General features: G+C 45.7%; 1 protein-coding gene across 2 annotated transcripts in view; it reads left to right on the top strand.

The window, feature by feature from the left end:
* celsr2 (cadherin, EGF LAG seven-pass G-type receptor 2) overlaps nt 1-18,048 on the top strand; it is a 329,991-nt gene that overhangs the window by 295,427 nt on the left and 16,516 nt on the right. For both annotated transcript variants that reach the window (XM_070858973.1, XM_070858972.1), the window contains exons 25-27: nt 6,033-6,207; nt 11,682-11,794; nt 16,615-16,694. In XM_070858973.1, coding sequence (XP_070715074.1) covers nt 6,033-6,207; nt 11,682-11,794; nt 16,615-16,694 — 368 coding nt within the window. The remainder of the gene's footprint in view (nt 1-6,032; nt 6,208-11,681; nt 11,795-16,614; nt 16,695-18,048) is intronic.

Below are 18,048 nucleotides of genomic sequence, written 5' to 3'. Positions count from 1 at the left end.
ACAATCATCTCAGCACATTGTGGTTAATTTTAAGTTTATATTGTGTTTGTTTAAGGACAATTCAAGAATTTTGAAGAAAGATTAGGGCATTTATAGTAATGGTGCCTGTAATTTCTCAGTCAGTTTGGCCTCCAGTCATCTTGGTTAACCCTTGCCACTGGTTGAAGACCTAGCTCTGTCAAGCCCGTGTGGTGGCTGGTGTGCAACAGCCACCCCACATTAAAAGAATCCATGCACAGGCATCTTCCATCCTTCAGTATGTAGTTCAGGACCTAGAATGTCAGGTCCCTCATTCAAACACCTGTGAACTCATCCCTTTTTGGTGTGGAAGCAAGTCATCCTCGATACGAGAGACTGTCTAATACTATACTATACTATTGCTAACTACTTACATGCTGCAGAATAGAGATGGGAGAAGATTCATTGAAGAGCATTATCTGCCCAATCAAAGAGGAGGAGGAAACCTTACACCCAACGCATTTACAGGGATAAGCGATCATACCTGGACTTATCCAATAACACATGTGTTAGAAGGCTGAGCTTCCAAAAGGAAGTCATAAATGAGATATGCCAGCTAATTAAGGGAGATCTGCAGCCTTAACAGCACCATGAGGACCGCACTGCCCGTTGAGATTAAGGTTACATCGGCACTGTCCTTCTATGCATCGGGCTCCTTTCAGGCCTCAGCTGGCGACATTTGCGGTATCTCTTAGCACGCCACATATTGCTGCATTCGACAGGTGACTGAAGCCCTTTATGCACGCAGGATGAACTTTATAAACCTCCCCATGATCAGCGAGGCACAGAGTGAGAGGGCACTGGGGTTCTCGAGAATAGCAAACTTCCCCAAGGTCCAGGATGTAATAAACTGTATGCACATCGCCATGCGAGCACCTTTAGAGGAATTAGAGGTTTACTGTAACCGAAAGGGTTCCACTCCCTGAACGTACAGCTCGTTGTCGACCACAAGCAAATAATCATGGCAGGAAATGCCAATTTTCCAGGGAGCATTCATGATGCGCACATCTTGTGTGAAAGCACTGTCTCCGACCTTTTTAAAAGTCAGCCACAAGGTCATGACTGGATGCTGGGGGATAAAGGATGTGGCCTCGCTACCTGGCTCCTCACCCCACCTCCGTAAGCCAAAGACAGGTGCCGAGCATCGCTACAATCAGAGTCATATAGCCACACGCCATAACGTCGAAAAGACAATTGGAGTGCTGAAGCAGCGCTTCAGATGCCTGGACCACTCTGGAGGCAGCCTACAATACCAGATTGCTGAGTTCATTGTGGTGTGCTGCATGTTGCATAACCTAGCTATCAGGACGGGACAGGAATGGCCAGATGGGACTGCTGGTCCACCTCAGGAGAGAGGAGAGAGGAGAGGCGGAGGAGGAGGATGAGGACAATCAGCCTGCCGATAAACCCATGCCCCCACAGCCCCGCCACACCACAGGAGAAGCCCCATGGTAGTTATGCAACTGCAAGACTGTTGCATCAGCAGCTCATAAATGAACGCTTTGCTTGATGTTACGTTACGTTTCATCCTTGCCTAGCCTGGCCATTGTTTGCAACCCTTGCATTGATGGTTAACCTTCTGTTTGTAAAAGACACTGCACACCAATTGTAAGTTAAATAAAAATATTTTATAATTTAACAATTGAAATAAACTTAAACATTTTTTTTTAATTGTGAAAAAACAAATAACAGATACATTAAAGAATAGAAACACCCATCTCCCCAGCAGCCCCCCCCCCGCCCTCCAGCAGTCAACAATTTGTCAATAACAATTCAAATATCTAACAGCATCACCCACCCACTCACTCCCCCATCAGTCAACAATTTTTTTAATAACAATAACTATTACAAAACCTTCCCCCCCCCCCACCCCCGCAACCGTGCAAAATTTCTACCTGCGGCCACCGTTCCCTCTGCCTCTGCTCCCCCCTTGATCTTTACACCCCCTTTCCCTCTAACGTTGCCTTACCCCTACTCCTACCCACATTAACTCCAAGCCGACTTGCAGCAGGGCACCTCGAGTGCTGCTGCTGTGGCGGGGGAGGGGGTGGGGTGGTTGACAGTGGCAGAGTCAAATCTTGGGATCCAGGAGAAGAAGTATCCGAAGAACCGTCTCCAGAGTCAGAAGCAACTGCTTCCTCCTGTCTCTCATCTGCTGGCATAGGTGGTGCGGCACCTTTGGGTGCAGTGCCGTATCCTGAGACCATCGTCTGCCGCGTGGCATCGACGGAATCGGTGGTTCGCCACATTACCGCAATCAGTTGCACCATGTCCTCCGACTGACGCGCTGAGAGCGTGGCAATGTTACCGGTCAACCCACCTGTCGCCTGGAGGAGCTCTTGACCAATGTCGACGCTCGTCCTCGACAGTGAAACCATGTCCAGGTTGACATCCGCCTGTCTTTGAGCGTGCCTACCTTGCCGAACCAACCTCCGCAATTCAAGGTAGATGCTGGACCACTCGGTGTGCCCTGCTGAGGTTGAGGAAGAGGTGGCCGCAGGTAGATTTGACCCTTGAGTACCCGAGTCCCTCTGTGTTGAGCAGCATGGTTGAGGGTCATCAATCCGATCCTCCTCCTCTTCCTAGGTGGTCTCATCTCTAGTGGTGAGCATCACTTGAACTAAAAGGGGCAGCGCTCCAGGGGGCTCCAAATTTCTGCGAGGTGTCTGGGCAACTAGAAAACATAATATTAGAGGTTAGTAGAAGAGGAGGGGAGGACCAGGGTGACATGAGAATGTTTACACTGCAGGCATATGTAGGAGGAGCAACGCTACTGCATTAGATATCACCGACAGACGTTACATTTAATTAGCATGAACATAAAGTACAGAAACTGCATAACATTAAAATAAGATTTCCTGATCCCAGCATTAATTACACTACATTATTCATATATTATAATCAATTAGCATTAAATTACATTAAATTACCAGTGGGTTATACATTACTCACGTAGCGCCACACCCGGATCTGCACCACCACAGGTGGCCGAGCGATTATGGACCCCAACGAGGCCTGTGGCCCGCTCCTCCAGGTCGGTGAGTTGCAGTATCTCTACTGGCCCTCCTCCCGTGCACCGATGCTCGGCACAATTTGCAGATATCTTCTTCTGCAAAGGTGACAAGAGCATGGTATAAACTAATTGTCTAGGTACTATTACAGAACACACAGATATTATAATCCACAATTAGTCATCACCAATGCTTTTCATCGTTAACGTTATATGCTAATACAGTTTGGATGCAATTGATGCATGGTTAACACATCTACGTTCAGCGAAGCAATGTAATAAGATCGTGAATAGGAAGTAATGCATGACATCAAGATTACCCAGCTTAATTACAATCTGGCAGATTTACATTTTCATTAACGAGTCAGTGCATGATTACAGTTATTAAAGTTAATAAAGTTAGTACTTACTCTAGCAGACGCAATCAGGTCATTCCAGCTCTTGCGGCACTGGCTCGGCTCACGGTAATCATATGCTGCCGATGGCACCACCTTGGCGATCTACGCCCAAATGTACACTCAGAGTGGGGGTTTCCCACGCCACGCCCACCCCGGGTCATTACCTCGTGGACCAAGGCTGCGTTGGCCTCATCCGAGAAACCCTTGGCCCTTTTTCTCCGTCCAACATCACCCACACCACTCGGAGCAACAACTTCCTCAATGTCCATTTTTTTAATCTTGGGTTATAAATGTTTCAATTTAAATTTGGAGGCCTTGATGACATGCTCAAGCCATCACTCGCTCAAGCTGCAAAGCTATCTCGCGCTCTCTCTCTCCCTCTCTTTGTCTTCTGCGCATGTGCAGGTGACCCCTGACTTCCCGAATCGCGGGAAAAGTTAAGTGACTGGAAAAAAACGCTCGTGCACAGAACGGCTGTTGCAATGGACACCGGCCTTGCACAACTGAATACATCATTACCACCCACTTCAGATCGCTACTGCTATCGCCCAAATTAAAAAGGCAAAACTAGCGGTTTTTAAAATGGGCGTTATTCCGGCGGTTCTTAAAGTTGGGACAACCACTACTGCCGGAAATATCGCTCATAAGTCAAAAGTCTAGCCCATAGTCACCAAGAAATCAAATACGGAATTCAGAAGAAACTTCTTTATCCAGAAAGTGGTGAGAATGTGGAACTCGCTACCACGGGGAGTGGTTGAAGCGAATAGTATAGATACATTTAGGGGAGGCTAGATAAACATATGAGCGAGAAGGGAATAGAGAATTATGCTGATAGAGTTAGATGAGGAAAGACGGTAGGAGGCTTGAATGGAGAATCGACGCCAGCATGGATTGGTTGGACCGAATGTCCTGTTTATTAATGCTCTGAAAATTATATGTCAAGGACAAGAAAAGGCCATTGGGCCCAGCAAAGCACATCCCTCCTGTACTCTGATTCTCGGCCTAGCATCCAACTATATTTTGAAGTCCTCTTAAAGGATGCTGGTCTACAGTTGGTCATGGTCTACTTTCCAGAAAGAAAGTTGTTAAGGCCATGTGGAGCTTCTTTCTAAAATTCAAGTGGTAATTGTTTGTTTTCTTTGAGACATGTCCCCATAGATATGATGACCTCAATGAAAAAGCTTTTTTCATATCTCAGCCTGACAGTAAGTGTTGATGGGCTATTTGATCCTGTCCTCACCTACTGTCTGTACCTGGACTTCCAGCAGGAGTTACTGGTTGATATGGTCGGTGTTTTTCACCTCCTTGAGGGCAATTGTAACATCCCCACTGTAATTGCTGAGATCAGCTTAGTACACATGTTCCTAACCTGTACAACTCAGCAGGTCACCATTTACACACAAGCTGATACACAAGTATATATTATCCTGAAGTCCTGTAGGACATTGAACATTTTAAGACACTTCTGTCAAAAACTCCATTACTAGAAGTCTGGCTAATAACTCCTCCTGAATCATTCCATTGATAATTTTTGTTTAGTTCAATTCAGTATTAATAAACTATGTTGGTTCCTATGTTGGGCTTTGTTACCTCTAAACTTGATTATTCCACTGCACTCCTGGCTGCCCTCCCACTTCTACCCTACGTAAACTAGGGGTGATCCAAAACTCGGCTGCCCATGTTCTAACTCGCACCAAGTCCCGTTCACCCATCACCCCTGTGCTCACTGACTTACATTGGCGCCCGGTTAAGCAACACTTCGATTTCAAAATTCTCATCCTTATTTTCAGTTCCCTCCATGGCCTCGCCCCTCCCTATCTTTGTAATCTCCTCCAGCCCCACAAACCCCCGAGATATCTGCGCTCCTCTAATTCTGCCCTCTTGAGCATCCCTGATTATAATAATCGTTCAACTATTGGTGGCTGTGCCTTCTGTTGCCTAGGCCATAAGCTCTGGAACTCTCTGTCGAAACCTCACCGTCTCTCTTCAGCTATTTCCTTGCTTTAAGATGCTCCTTAAAAGCTCTTTGACTAACCTTTAGGTCACTTACCCTAATTTCTCTTTATGCGGCTCGGTGTCACATTTTTAATCTCATAATACTCCTGTGAAGCGCCTTGGGACTACGTTAAAGGCGCTATATAAGTTGTTGTTGTTCACTGAACTATCTAGATCAATATGTGACTAACAAGTTTGTTGAAAGGTAACTTTGAAAGACCCAGCTAGCTCAGTTGATAGAGCATAACACTCTTAATCTCAGGTTTGTGGGCTCGAGACCTATCTTGTGTGTTTAACTTCTTTACCCAGAGAGCGTTAGAATGTGGAGCTTGCTACCACATGGAGTAGTTGAGGCAAATGTCATAGATGCATTTAAGGAGAGGCTAGGTAAGTCCATGAGGGAGAAAGAAATAGAAGGTTATGCTGATCGGGTTAGATCAAATAGGATCAGAGGAGGCTTGTGCGGAGTATAAACACTGGCATAGACCGAATGTCCTGTTTCTGTGCTACAAATTCTATGTAACTTTCAGTGCGCAGACATGCACTCACTTGTAGTTATATACAATCACCAATATACAACTGATGCATTGCCTTTGTGTTGTCATCCACAGTTTGTCTGCACTGTGATTGCCATTCTGCTCCATTTCTTCTATATGTGCACCTTTGCCTGGATGTTCCTGGATGGGCTGCACATTTACCGCATGTTAACAGAGGTCCGTGACATCAATTATGGCCCCATGAGATTCTACTACATGGTTGGCTGGGGTGTTCCCGCCTTCATCACAGGTATTTGTTCTTTGCAGTATTTTTGGAAATGATGAATCAATTCTCTTTTTTTGAGATAGATAACCGCACCTACAATATAGACACCCGCGTGTGCTCGCCTTCAGAAGTAATGCAAAAATCCTAAACATTTGTGAGTAAGAAAATCTGATTCTTCTGGTATTGCATAAAATGGCCACCATGTGCTTTGACATATGTTCTATGTTCCCACTAGTTTCAGATGCAGGATGCAAAATGAGCCAATCAGTCTGCAGAAAAGAATTCGCAGTGATCTTCATATCGCTTTCATTTGCTTTAAGTGTCACATGTTCAGTACATTTATTTTGCTTGATCAATTTTAGTATTTCCTGAGCCATCGTAATGGTAAAATGGGCACTTTAAAATGGACTTGCTGTCATCGTTTCAGTTTGAAAGTGAAACCCATGTAGCTGATTGGCTCGCCTACCCAAACCCGAATGATCAAATCAATGTTTAGCCAAAGAAGGCTTGAATTTATTTTAACACTATTCTTCATCCATTTCAATATAGTTCAGTGCCTCTGTCTCTTGAGGTACCACTATGCTGTGTGTCATAATCTGAAAGATGGGGCCTTAGATAACTCCTCCCTGGTGTCTGCCAAACAGCTGATTAGCTGCAGGGTTGGACATGAGAGTGGTTAGAATATAAGAACATAAGAAATAGGAGCAGGAATAGGCCATCTGGCCCCTCGAGCCTGCTCCACCATTTAATAAGATCATAGCTGTCTGATCATGGACTCAGCTCCACTTCCCTGCCCTGCCCGCTCCCCATAACCCTTTATTCCCTTATTGCTCAAAAATCTGTCGATTTCTGCCTTAAATATATTCAGTGACCCAGCCTCCACAGCTCTCCGGGGCAGAGAATTCTATAGATTTACAACCCTCTGAGAAAGAAATTCCTCCTCATCTCAGTTTTAAATGGGTGGCCCCTTATTCTGAAGGCCGTTAAATCCCCAGGGTCTGATAGTCTGCATCCCAGAATATTAAGGAAGTGGCCATAGAAATAGTGGATGCATTGGTGATCATTTTCCAACAGTCTATCGACTCTGGATAAGGACAGGAGGGTAGCTAATGTAACACCACTTTTTAAAAAGGGAGGGACGGAGTAGTGCAAATCATTAAACAAGGCATGCTTAAAATCCAAGGTCCCACACTGCGGGGTCGCCTGTCCCGACTGCTGCTGACATACAGATCTTGTCTGCACTCACTGACTGGGATCCCTCCCGCGCAACTGTTGATGAAAAGGGCTTTAAAAACAAGGCTCTCATTAATCCTCCCAGACATGCACGAAATCATTGAGGCAAAGCGCCGTAAGCTGACTGAGTACCATGACACAAATTCGAGGGGGAGATGGAATGAGATAGCGGACAAAGTGTTTGTACTAAACTATGGCAGGGGTCCCAAATGGCTTGCAGGAGCAGTAACGGGCAAGGAAGGAAACAGGCTACTGGTAGTACAAATGGATAATGGCAAAACCTGCCGGAGGCATGTAGACCAAGTCAAAAGCAGATTTACCAACAACACTGCGGAACCAGAGGCAGACTACAATGTGGAACTCGCACCACACCTGGTGGACAGACAGAGGGAACAACCTGAGGAAAGGGCAATCCCAACAGACAGCCCAGGCGAGTCAACAACAATCACACCAATTGAAACAGACAGCCCAGGCGAGATACCAGCAACCACACCCAAAGAAAAACAGACACCAAGGCAAACAACTGAACCACAACTCAGACGTTCCATGCAAGAGCGTAGACCACCTGAGAGACTGAACCTATAAAGCCAGTAACACCTTGGGGGAGGGTGATGTCATGTATCTTACATTATTATATATAACTGTATCCTAACATGCTATACATGACTGTAATAAGATATGACCCGTAACCACCAGCATACCTTACCACTCGGGGTGCGCTTGCAAGAGACAGGTCGATAAGGACAGGTCTCAGGCAAGTGCAGCATTCCAGAGCTGTAAAATAAAGATGCGGGTCCAGAGTGACCTTGACTTCACTACATGCCTCGTGTGAATCTGTACTGAGAGGACAGGACTTTACAGTAACTAGTAGAGTGGACAAGGGAGAAACAGTGGATGTGGTGTATTTGGACTTTCAAAAGGCTTTTGACAAGGTCCCACACAAGAGATTGGTGTGCAAAATCGAAGCTCATGGTATTGGGAGTAATATACTGACGTGGATAGAGAACTGGTTGGCAGACAGGAAGCAGAGAGTCGGGATAAACGGATCCTTTTCAAAATGGCAGGCAGTGACTAGTGGAGTGTCGCAGGGCTCAGTGCTGGGACCCCAGCTCTTTACAATATACATCAATGATTTGAATGAAGGAATTGAGTGTAATATCTCCAAATTTGCAGATGACACTAAACTGGATGGCGGGGGATGCTAGGAGGCTGCAGGGTGACTTGGACAGGTTAGGTGGGTGGTCCAATGCATGGCAGATGCAGTATAATGTGGATAAATGTGAGGTTATCTACTTTGGGGCCAAAAACACGAAGGCAGAATATTATCTGAATGGCAGCAGATTAGGAAAGGGGGAGGTGCAACGAGACCTGGGTGTCATGGTTCATCGGTCATTGAAAGTTGGCATGCAGGTACAGCAGGCAGTGAAGAAGGCAACTGGTATGTTGGCCTTCATAGCTAGGGGAGTTGAGTATAGGAGCAGGGAGGTCTTACTGCAGTTGTACAGGGCCTTGGTGAGCCTCGCCTGGAATATTGTGTTCAGTTTTGGTCTCCTAATCTGAGGAAGGACGTTCTTACTATTGAGGGAGTGCAGCCAAGATTCACCAGAGTGATTCCCAGGATGGCAGGTCTGACATATGAGGAGAGACTGGATCAACTGGGCCTTTATACATTGGAGTTTAGAAGGATGAGAGGGTACCTCATAGAAACATATAAGATTCTGACAGGATGGGACAGGTTAGATGCGGGTGGAATGTTCCGGATGTTGGGAAAGTCCAGAACCAGGGGACACAGTCTTAGGATAAGGGGTAGGCCATTTAGGACTGAAATGTGAAGAAACTTCTTCACTCAGAGGGCCCAAGTTTCGGGCCGCGCCTAGAACGGCGCAGCACCGACCTGGACGCCCGTTTTTCGCGCCACAAAGTGCGCCTAAAAAAAACTTACAGGCTGGTCCTCTGGAGTCGGGCACGGCGCAGCACGAGCTATAGGGGGCGGAGCCAGGTCCCTGCTCTGAAAACAGTGCCGGGACCTCTGCACATGCGCGCTACAGTGGGCGCGCATCTGCAGTAGCTCCAAGCGCCCAAAACTGTGGGAGGGGCCCGAAGCACGCAGCCCCTAGCCCTGGCCGAATGGCCTCACTCGGGCTGCGTGCATAAGGCTCCTCCCACGCCCAGCTCCTGCTTCCTCCCAACCCGACTCGACTCCCGCTTCCCCCCCCCCCCCCGCCTCTAGACCGGACCCGACCCCCCGGACTGGACCCGACCCGCGCTCCCCCCAACCCGACTTGACCTCGACCTCCCTCTCCCTCCCCCCGGACCCGAACCGAACCGACCTCCCTCCCACCACCCCCCCGACACGATCCGCGCTCCCGACCCCGACCCGCGCTCTCCCCGACCCGACCTGGACCCCGGACCCGACCCGACCCGACCCAACACCACCTACCTGTAAATCTGGTGCTGGGGGACGGGCCCTGCCCGAAGTCTTGGACCCGGCCCGTTCAGCCTCCCTCCCCCTTCTCCTTTTCCCCCTCTTCTCCTTTTCCCCTCCTTCTCCTTTTCCCCCCCTTCTCCTTTCCCCCCCTTCTCCTTTCCCCCCCCTTCTCCTTTCCCCCCCCTTCTCCTTTCCCCCCCCTTCTCCTTTCCCCCCCTTCTCCTTTCCACCCCCTTCTCCTTTCCCCCCTTCTCCTTTCCCCCCCTTCTCCTTTCCTACCCTTCTCCTTTCCCCACCCCTTTCCTTTCCCCCCTCTTCTTTCCTTCCCCCCCTCTCTCTCCCCTTCTCCCCCCTTCTCTTTCCCCTTCTCCTCCCCCTTCTCTTTCCCCTTCTCCTCCTCCTTCTCTTTCCCCTTCTCCTCTCCCCCCCTTTCCCCTTCTCCTCTCCCCCCTTTCCCCTTCTCCTCTCCCCCCTTTCCCCTTCTCCTCCCCCCCTTCCCCTTCTCCCCCCCTTCCCCTTCTCCTCCTCCCCTTCCCCTTCTCCTCCTCCCCTTCCCCTTCTCCTCCCCCCCTTCCCCTTCTTCTCCCCCCCCTTCCCCTTCTCCTCCTCCCCCCTTCCCCTTCTCTCCCTCTCCCCCTTCCCCTTCTCTCCCCCCTCCCCCTTCTCCCCCTTCCCTCCCCCTTCTCCCCCTTCCCTCCCCCTTCTCCCCCTTCCCTCCCCCTTCTCCCCATCCCTCCCCCTTCCCTCCCTCCCTCCCCTCCCCCTGCCCCCCTCTCTCCCTCTACTCCCCTCCTTCCCCTCCCCTCGCTGTCAGAAACACAGACACTGACAGACAGAGAGTAAGAGACACACACAGACAGACAGAGAGATAGAGACACTGACAGAGACACACTGTGGGGGGATCCCAGCACGCTGTTGGAGGGCTCCCGGTGCTGCAGTCGGTAAGTAGAAAATGTTTTATTTATTGATTTTTTAAAAGTTATTTCTTATTAATTTTTTTTGATTGATTTATTGGTTGATTTATTGATGTTTTTATCGTTTATTATTGATGATGGCTCTTTATTTGTAAAACTGAAGTGTTTAATGTTTGTAAACTTCCCTTTAAACCCCCACCCATTCCCTATGCCTGATTTGTAACCTACGCCTGATTTTCTAAAGTGTAGACAAGGTTTTTTCGAGCGTACAAAAATCTTCACTTACTCCATTCTAAATTAGTTTGGAGTAAATTTTCACTGCCGAAACTTTGAAAACAGGCATAAGTGGCCGGACACGCCCCCTTTTGAAAAAAAATTCTGTTCCAAAGTGAAACTGTTCTAACTGACTAGAACTGGAGCAAACTAAATGCCGAGAATTTGAATTTCTAAGATACTCCGTTCTACACCAGTTGCTCCAAAAGATCAGGAGCAACTGAGGCCGAAACTTGGGCCCAGAGAGTTGTTAACCTGTGGAATTTCCTGCCGCAGAGAGATGTTTGATGCCAGTTCATTGGATATATTCAACAGGGAGTTAGATATGGCCCTTACGGCTAAAGGGATCAAGGGGTATGGCGAGAAAGCAGGAAAAAGGGGTACTGAGGGAATGATCAGCCATGATCTTATTGAATGCTGTTGCAGGCTCGAAGGGCCGAATGGACTATTCCTGCACCTATTTTCTGTTTCTATGTTTGTCAGGAAAGGACGGAAATGTGGTGGAAATGGGTTCTATTGCAAATTGCTCTCCACTCCACTCCATCCCTCCAGCTCAACTGAACCTAAATGTGCAGCACAGGATACTTTTTGAAACTTTTAACTGTTTTCTTCTAAACATGATTTCTTTGTGTTGTGTCATTTTTTTGCAGGCTTGGCTGTGGGCCTTGATCCCGAGGGTTATGGTAATCCTGATTTCTGCTGGTTGTCCATCTATGACACTTTGATATGGAGCTTTGCAGGGCCCATAACTGCAGCGGTTTCTGTAAGTTTGCACATTTGTTCTTAAACAACTAGATCTACTGCAAAAGGAATCATTCATGCAATGACATTGTCAACCTTTTGCCTGTGGATAATGAATGTCGCCTCAATAGATTTTAAAACATCTTACCAGACATTAACATGACAGTTACCAATATTTTCAGTGAGATTTTAGAAATAGTTTTTGCAGCTGATGTAAAAAATAGTAGCAGTAATGTTAATGGGTAATCATGCATATAATCAGAAAATTTTACAGGACAGAAGCCGGCCACTTGTTCTATCAGCAGTAATGGTTTTCTCCACATAACCCATGTATAATGATAGAATGTTACAGCACGTAGACAGAATACTGGTGTAAGTAGTTCTTTCCACACTTAAATTTAATTTCCTTTATCAGGTAAGAACAAGCATGTGAGCCACAGGCCCCATTTTGTTTTAAGCTGCTTCTGTGTTGAGCAAGGCCCACCAAGACTTGTTTACCCATCACTCCCGTGCTCTCTGACCTACATTGGCTCCCGATCTAGCAACACCTTGATTTTAAAATTCTTATCTTTGTTTTCAAATCCCTCCATGGTCTCATCCCTCACTATCTCTGTAACCCGCCCGCCCCAGACCTGGAACCCTCCGAAATCTCTGCGCTCCTCCAATTCGGGCCTCTTGCGCATCTCCAATTTTTGTTGCTCCACCATTGGCGGCTGTGTCTTCAGCTGCTTAAGCCTTAAACTCTGGACTTCCGTCCCTAAACCTCTCCGCTTCTCTTGCCTCCTTTAAGATGCTCCTTAAAGCCTACCTCTTTGACCACCTGTCCTAATATCTCCTTATGTGGCTTAGTGTCAAATTCTGGTTGATAATCGCTCCTGTGAAACACTGTGGGACATTGTACAACATTGAAGGTGCTATATAAATGCAAGTTATTAGTAATGCTGGCTTCTGGCATGGGGTTCTTGCCCAGCCAACTGTAACCCAATAGTAATTGTGCTAGATATAACTGGGACACTCTTTATTGGGTCTTCCCAGCCGCTGATTCGATCAAGTCCCAGCAAGTTTACTATTTGGTTGTAGCTGGCTGGCACAGATCTTGCAAAATATAAAAGCAGCTTTCATCAGGTGTGGAATAACCTCTCGAATCATTACAAATGGGTATGATTTGGTGGCCATTACAGAAACGTGGTTGCAGGGTGGCCAAGACTGGGAATTAAACATACAGGGGTATCTGACGATTCGGAAAGATAGGCAAGAAGGGAAAGGAGGTGGGGTAGCTCTGTTAATAAAGGATGATATTAGGGCAGTTGTGAGAGATGATATTGGCTCTAATGAACAAAATGTTGAATCATTGTGGATGGAGATTAGAGATAGTAAGGGGAAAAAGTCACTGGTGGGTGTAGTTTATAGGCCCCCAAATAATAACTTCACGCTGGGGAGGGCAATAATCAAGGGAATAATGGAGGCATGTGAAAAAGGAACGGCAGTAATCATGGGGGATTTTAACCTACATATCGAATGGTCAAATCAAATCGCACGGGGTAGCCTGGAGGAGCAATTCATAGAATGCATACGGGATTGTTTCTTAGAACAGTATGTTACAGAACCTACAAGGGAGCAAGCTATTTTAGATCTGGTCCTGTGTAATGAAGCAGTAAAAGATCCTCTCGGAATGAGTGATCACAGTATGGTTGAATTTGTAATACAGATTGAGGGTGAGGAAGTAGTGTCTCAAACGAGCGTACTATGCTTAAACAAAGGGGACTACAGTGGGATGAGGGCAGAGTTGGCTAAAGTAGACTGGAAACACAGACTAAACGGTGGCACAATTGAGGAACAGTGGAGGACTTTTAAGGAGCTCTTTCATAGTGCTCAACAAAAATATATTCCAGTGAAAAAGAAGGGCGGTAAGAGAAGGGATAACCAGCTGTGGATAACCAAGGAAATAAAGGAGAGTATCAAATTAAAAACCAATGCGTATAAGGTGGTCAAGGTTAGTGGGAAACTAGAAGATTGGGAAAATTTTAAACGACAGCAAAGAATGACTAAGAAAGCAATAAAGAAAGGAAAGATAGCTTACGAAAGTAAACTTGCGCATAACATAAAAACGGATAGTAAAAGCTTTTACCGATATATAAAGCGGAAAAGAGTGACTAAAGTAAATGTTGGTCCCTTAGAAGATGAGAAGGGGGATTTAATAATGGGAAATGTGGAAATGGCTGAGACCTTAAACAATTATTTTGCTTCGGTCTTCACAGTGGAAGACACAAAAACCATGCCAAAAATTGCCGGTCACAGGAATGTGGGAAGGGAGGACCTTGAGACAATCACTATCACTAGGGGGGTAGTGCTGGACAGGCTAATGGGACTCAAGGTAGACAAGTCCCCTGGTCCTGATGAAATGCATCCCAGGGTATTAAAAGAGATGGCGGAAGTTATAGCAGATGCATTCGTTATAATCTACCAAAAGTCTCTTGACTCTGGAAGGTACCAGCGGATTGGAAAACAGCTAATGTAACGCCTCTGTTTAAAAAAGGGGGCAGACAAAAGGCAGGTAACTATAGGCCGGTTAGTTTAACATCTGCAGTAGGGAAAATGCTTGAAACTATCATTAAGGAAGAAATAGCGGGGCATCTAGATAGGAATAGTGCAATCAAGCAGACGCAGCATGGATTCATGAAGGGGAAATCATGTTTAACTAATTTACTGGAATTCTTTGAGGATATAACGAGCATGGTGAATAGATGTTTACCGATGGATGTGGTGTATTTAGATTTTCAAAAGGCATTCGGTAAGGTGCCACACAAAAGGTTACTGCAGAAGATAAAAGTACGCGGAGTCAGAGGAAATGTATTAGCATGGATAGAGAATTGGCTGGCTAACAGAAAGCAGAGAGTCGGGATAAATGGGTCCTTTTCGGGTTGGAAATCGGTGGTTAGTGGTGTGCCACAGGGATCGGTGCTGGGACCACAACTGTTTACAATATACATAGATGACCTGGAAGAGGGGACAGAGTGTAGTGTAACAAAATTTGCAGATGACACAAAGATTAGTGGGAAAGCGGGTTGTGTAGAGGACACAGAAAGGCTGCAGAGACATTTAGATAGGTTAAGCGAATGGGCTAAGGTTTGGTAGATGGAATACAATGTCGGAAAGTGTGAGGTCATCCACCTTGGGGAAAAAAAACAGTAAAAGGGAATATTATTTGAATGGGGAGAAATTACAACATGCTGTGGTGCAGAGGGACCCTGGGGGTCCTTGCGCATGAATCCCAAAAATTAGTTTGCAGGTGCAGCAGGTAATCAGGAAGGCGACTGGAATGTTGGCCTTCATTGCGAGAGGGATGGAGTACAAAAGCAGGGAGATACTTCTGCAACTGTACAGGGTATTGGTGAGGCCGCACCTGGAGTACTGTGTGCAGTTTTGGTCACCTTACTTAAGGAAGGATATACTAGCTTTGGAGGAGGTACAGAGACGATTCACAAGGCTGATTCCGGAGATGAGGGGGTTACCTTATGATGATAGATTGAGTAGACTGGGTCTTTACTCGTTGGAGTTCAGAAGGATGAGGGGGGATCTTATAGAAACATTTAAAATAATGAAAGGGATAGACAAGATAAAGGGAGAGAGGTTGTTTCCACTGGTAGAGGAGACTAGAACTAGGGGGCACAACCTCAAAATACGGGGGAGCCAATTTAAAACCGAGTTGAGAAGGAATTTCTTCTCCCAGAGGGTTGTGAATCTGTGGAATTCTCTGCCCAAGGAAGCAGTTGAGGCTAGCTTATTGAATGTATTCAAGTCACAGATAGATAGATTTTTAACCAATAAGGGAATTAAGGATTACGGGGAGCGGGCGGGTAAGTGGAGCTGAGTCCACGGCCAGATCATCCATGATCTTGTTGAATGGCGGAGCAGGCTCAAGGAGCTAAATGGCCTACTCCTGTTCCTAATTCTTATGTTCTTATGAATATGTAAAGATGCTTTATCACATCCTGATTTACTGTGTCTTTCAGTTCTAAACATTTTTGAACCTCGGATTATTGTTAGAAATGGCTTATAAGGCACCAGTTACAGAACAAGGCACAAAATCAAAATATAAAAAAGTTATGTTTCACCATTTTTCGGATGGCATCTTCACAAGTGACAAGCGAGAGTAATGAAGCATTGGAATTTTTTATTTTTAACTTTTTTAAGAGATGTTTTTATAATTTTTTTTTTAAATGCTTATCTCACAGGCGGTCTACAAGCAATTTCTGATGTCTCGTTTGATCACTGTAATTACCGAGCCTTTTTGCTCCAGGAATAAAATCTCACTTCTCATTCTGAATGCCATCCTATAGCTGTTTACTGTGGAATAGCTCCAGATTCATCTGCAGGATTCTACTTGTATGATGAAATTGTATGATGAAATTGGGCGGTTGTGGGGCTGGAGAAGTTACAGAGATAAGGAGGGGCAAGGCCATGGAGGGATTTGAAAATAATATAGTCGTAAGTCCCATGTAGTTGATGTACGATCATATTAAACAGATGAACAGGGCCACTTTTACAACTGAATTTGTGCTCCACATTTATTGTAAATATGTACCTTACCATAAAGCTTCCTCCCTCGGAGTAGCTGTCTTGGTATTTATTCATGCACAGTGGAGAGTAAAACAGTAGCTTTTCATTCAGGTATCTCTTCATTCACTGTATAATATGCCTTCATTTAGAACTTAATAGCTACCAGTTTCAATTTTATGTGTTGAATGTGCATCTGAAAGAAGTTAGGAACTGGCAAAGGATAAACTGCAGGAGCTCAGAGGTTGCCTTTACATTGTCAACGTTGTGTTTTCTAACTTGTAGATGAATGTTTTCCTGTATATTCTGTCCGCCAAAGCTTCCTGCAGACCAAGACATCAAGGTTTCGAGAAGAAGGGGCCTGTGTAAGTGCATCTTTAACAAATCATTAATAGACTCACATTTTTTTTTTAATTAATTTTTATTGTAACTAATCTTAAATAATCGGGACGGGGCAGAAAATTCCAAGTGGTAAAAGTAATTGTTCAAACTAGGAAGTTGTGCTAAAATGGAATGTGCAAAAGAAAATGACTGGTATACTACACCAGATACATGACCTTATTTCAAACTCTCCAATAGTTAATTTAACCTAAGAAGTGTCAAGTGGCATTTTAAAATCTACACAGGGCTGTATTTCTTTCAGAAGGAGGCAAAAATGCAGTCCTCAAGACTTACAATTCTTACATTTGTTTTGGACCAAAGATGGTGCCAGCTTGGATTGGCTGCACTGACCTGGGGGTGAAATTCAACGTGACGCAAAATGGGCTGTAGTGGATTGGTCGCCCGAGATGCACCCAGTCAGGTGTTCCGTTCCATTGAAGTCAGTGGAAAGAAAATTCGGACAGAGTGTATAATGAGCAGTCAATTTGTTACTGTCCATTTCGTGCCCGCCGCTGAAACCCCCGCCCCCGGCCTGAGTCCTTACCCACTGCAGGGTACCTCATCCACACTAGTGCATATCAGAAAATCTGTCTGAAATCAGTATACATAAAATCATGGGTCACACACCTGCAATTTTTTGCTGCATGGTGGTAGCCAGCGGCTCAGTGGGTGGCACTCTCTCCTCTATGTCAGAAGGTTCTGGGTTCAAGTCCCACTCCAGCACAAAAATCTTCGGCTGACACTGCAGTGCAATGCTGAGGGAGCACTGCAGTGTCGGAGGTGCTGTCTTTTGGATCAGACATTAAACCGAGGCCCTGTCTACCCCCTCAGGTGGATGTAAATAATCCCATGGCACTATTTTGAAGAAGAGCAGGGAGAGTTATCCCCAGTGTCCTGACCAATATTTATTCCTCAATCAACATAACATAAAAAAGATTATCTGGTCATTATCACATTGCTGTTGGTGGGATCTTTCTTTCTCTCCTTTCTTTCTCTCTTTCTCTTTTTCTTTCTTTCTCTCTTTCTTTCTCTCTTTCTTTCTTTCTCTTTTTCTCTTTCTTTCTTTCCTTTTCTCTTTTCTTTTCTCTCATGATGATGTTCGAAACCATCGGAACGACGTGTTCTGGTGTCCTTGTGAGACAGACCAGTAAATATTGGTGTCCTGTTCCCTATTTCAAATGTTCTTGTTTGTTGTCACTGCCTTTGAAGTTAACAGCTGTTTATTTTCATGATGTGAAAACGTTTTTAAAGCATTTTGATGCCTTTTACGGGACTAAAAAACAATACAATCATTTTGAAGTTCTGGGGAGAGGTAGGGCTCTCTAAGAGTTGCTGTTT

Source organism: Pristiophorus japonicus, chromosome 17, assembly GCF_044704955.1.
Source record: "Pristiophorus japonicus isolate sPriJap1 chromosome 17, sPriJap1.hap1, whole genome shotgun sequence".
NCBI lineage: Eukaryota > Metazoa > Chordata > Chondrichthyes > Pristiophoridae > Pristiophorus > Pristiophorus japonicus.
This window is presented reverse-complemented; position numbering and strand designations above follow the sequence as displayed.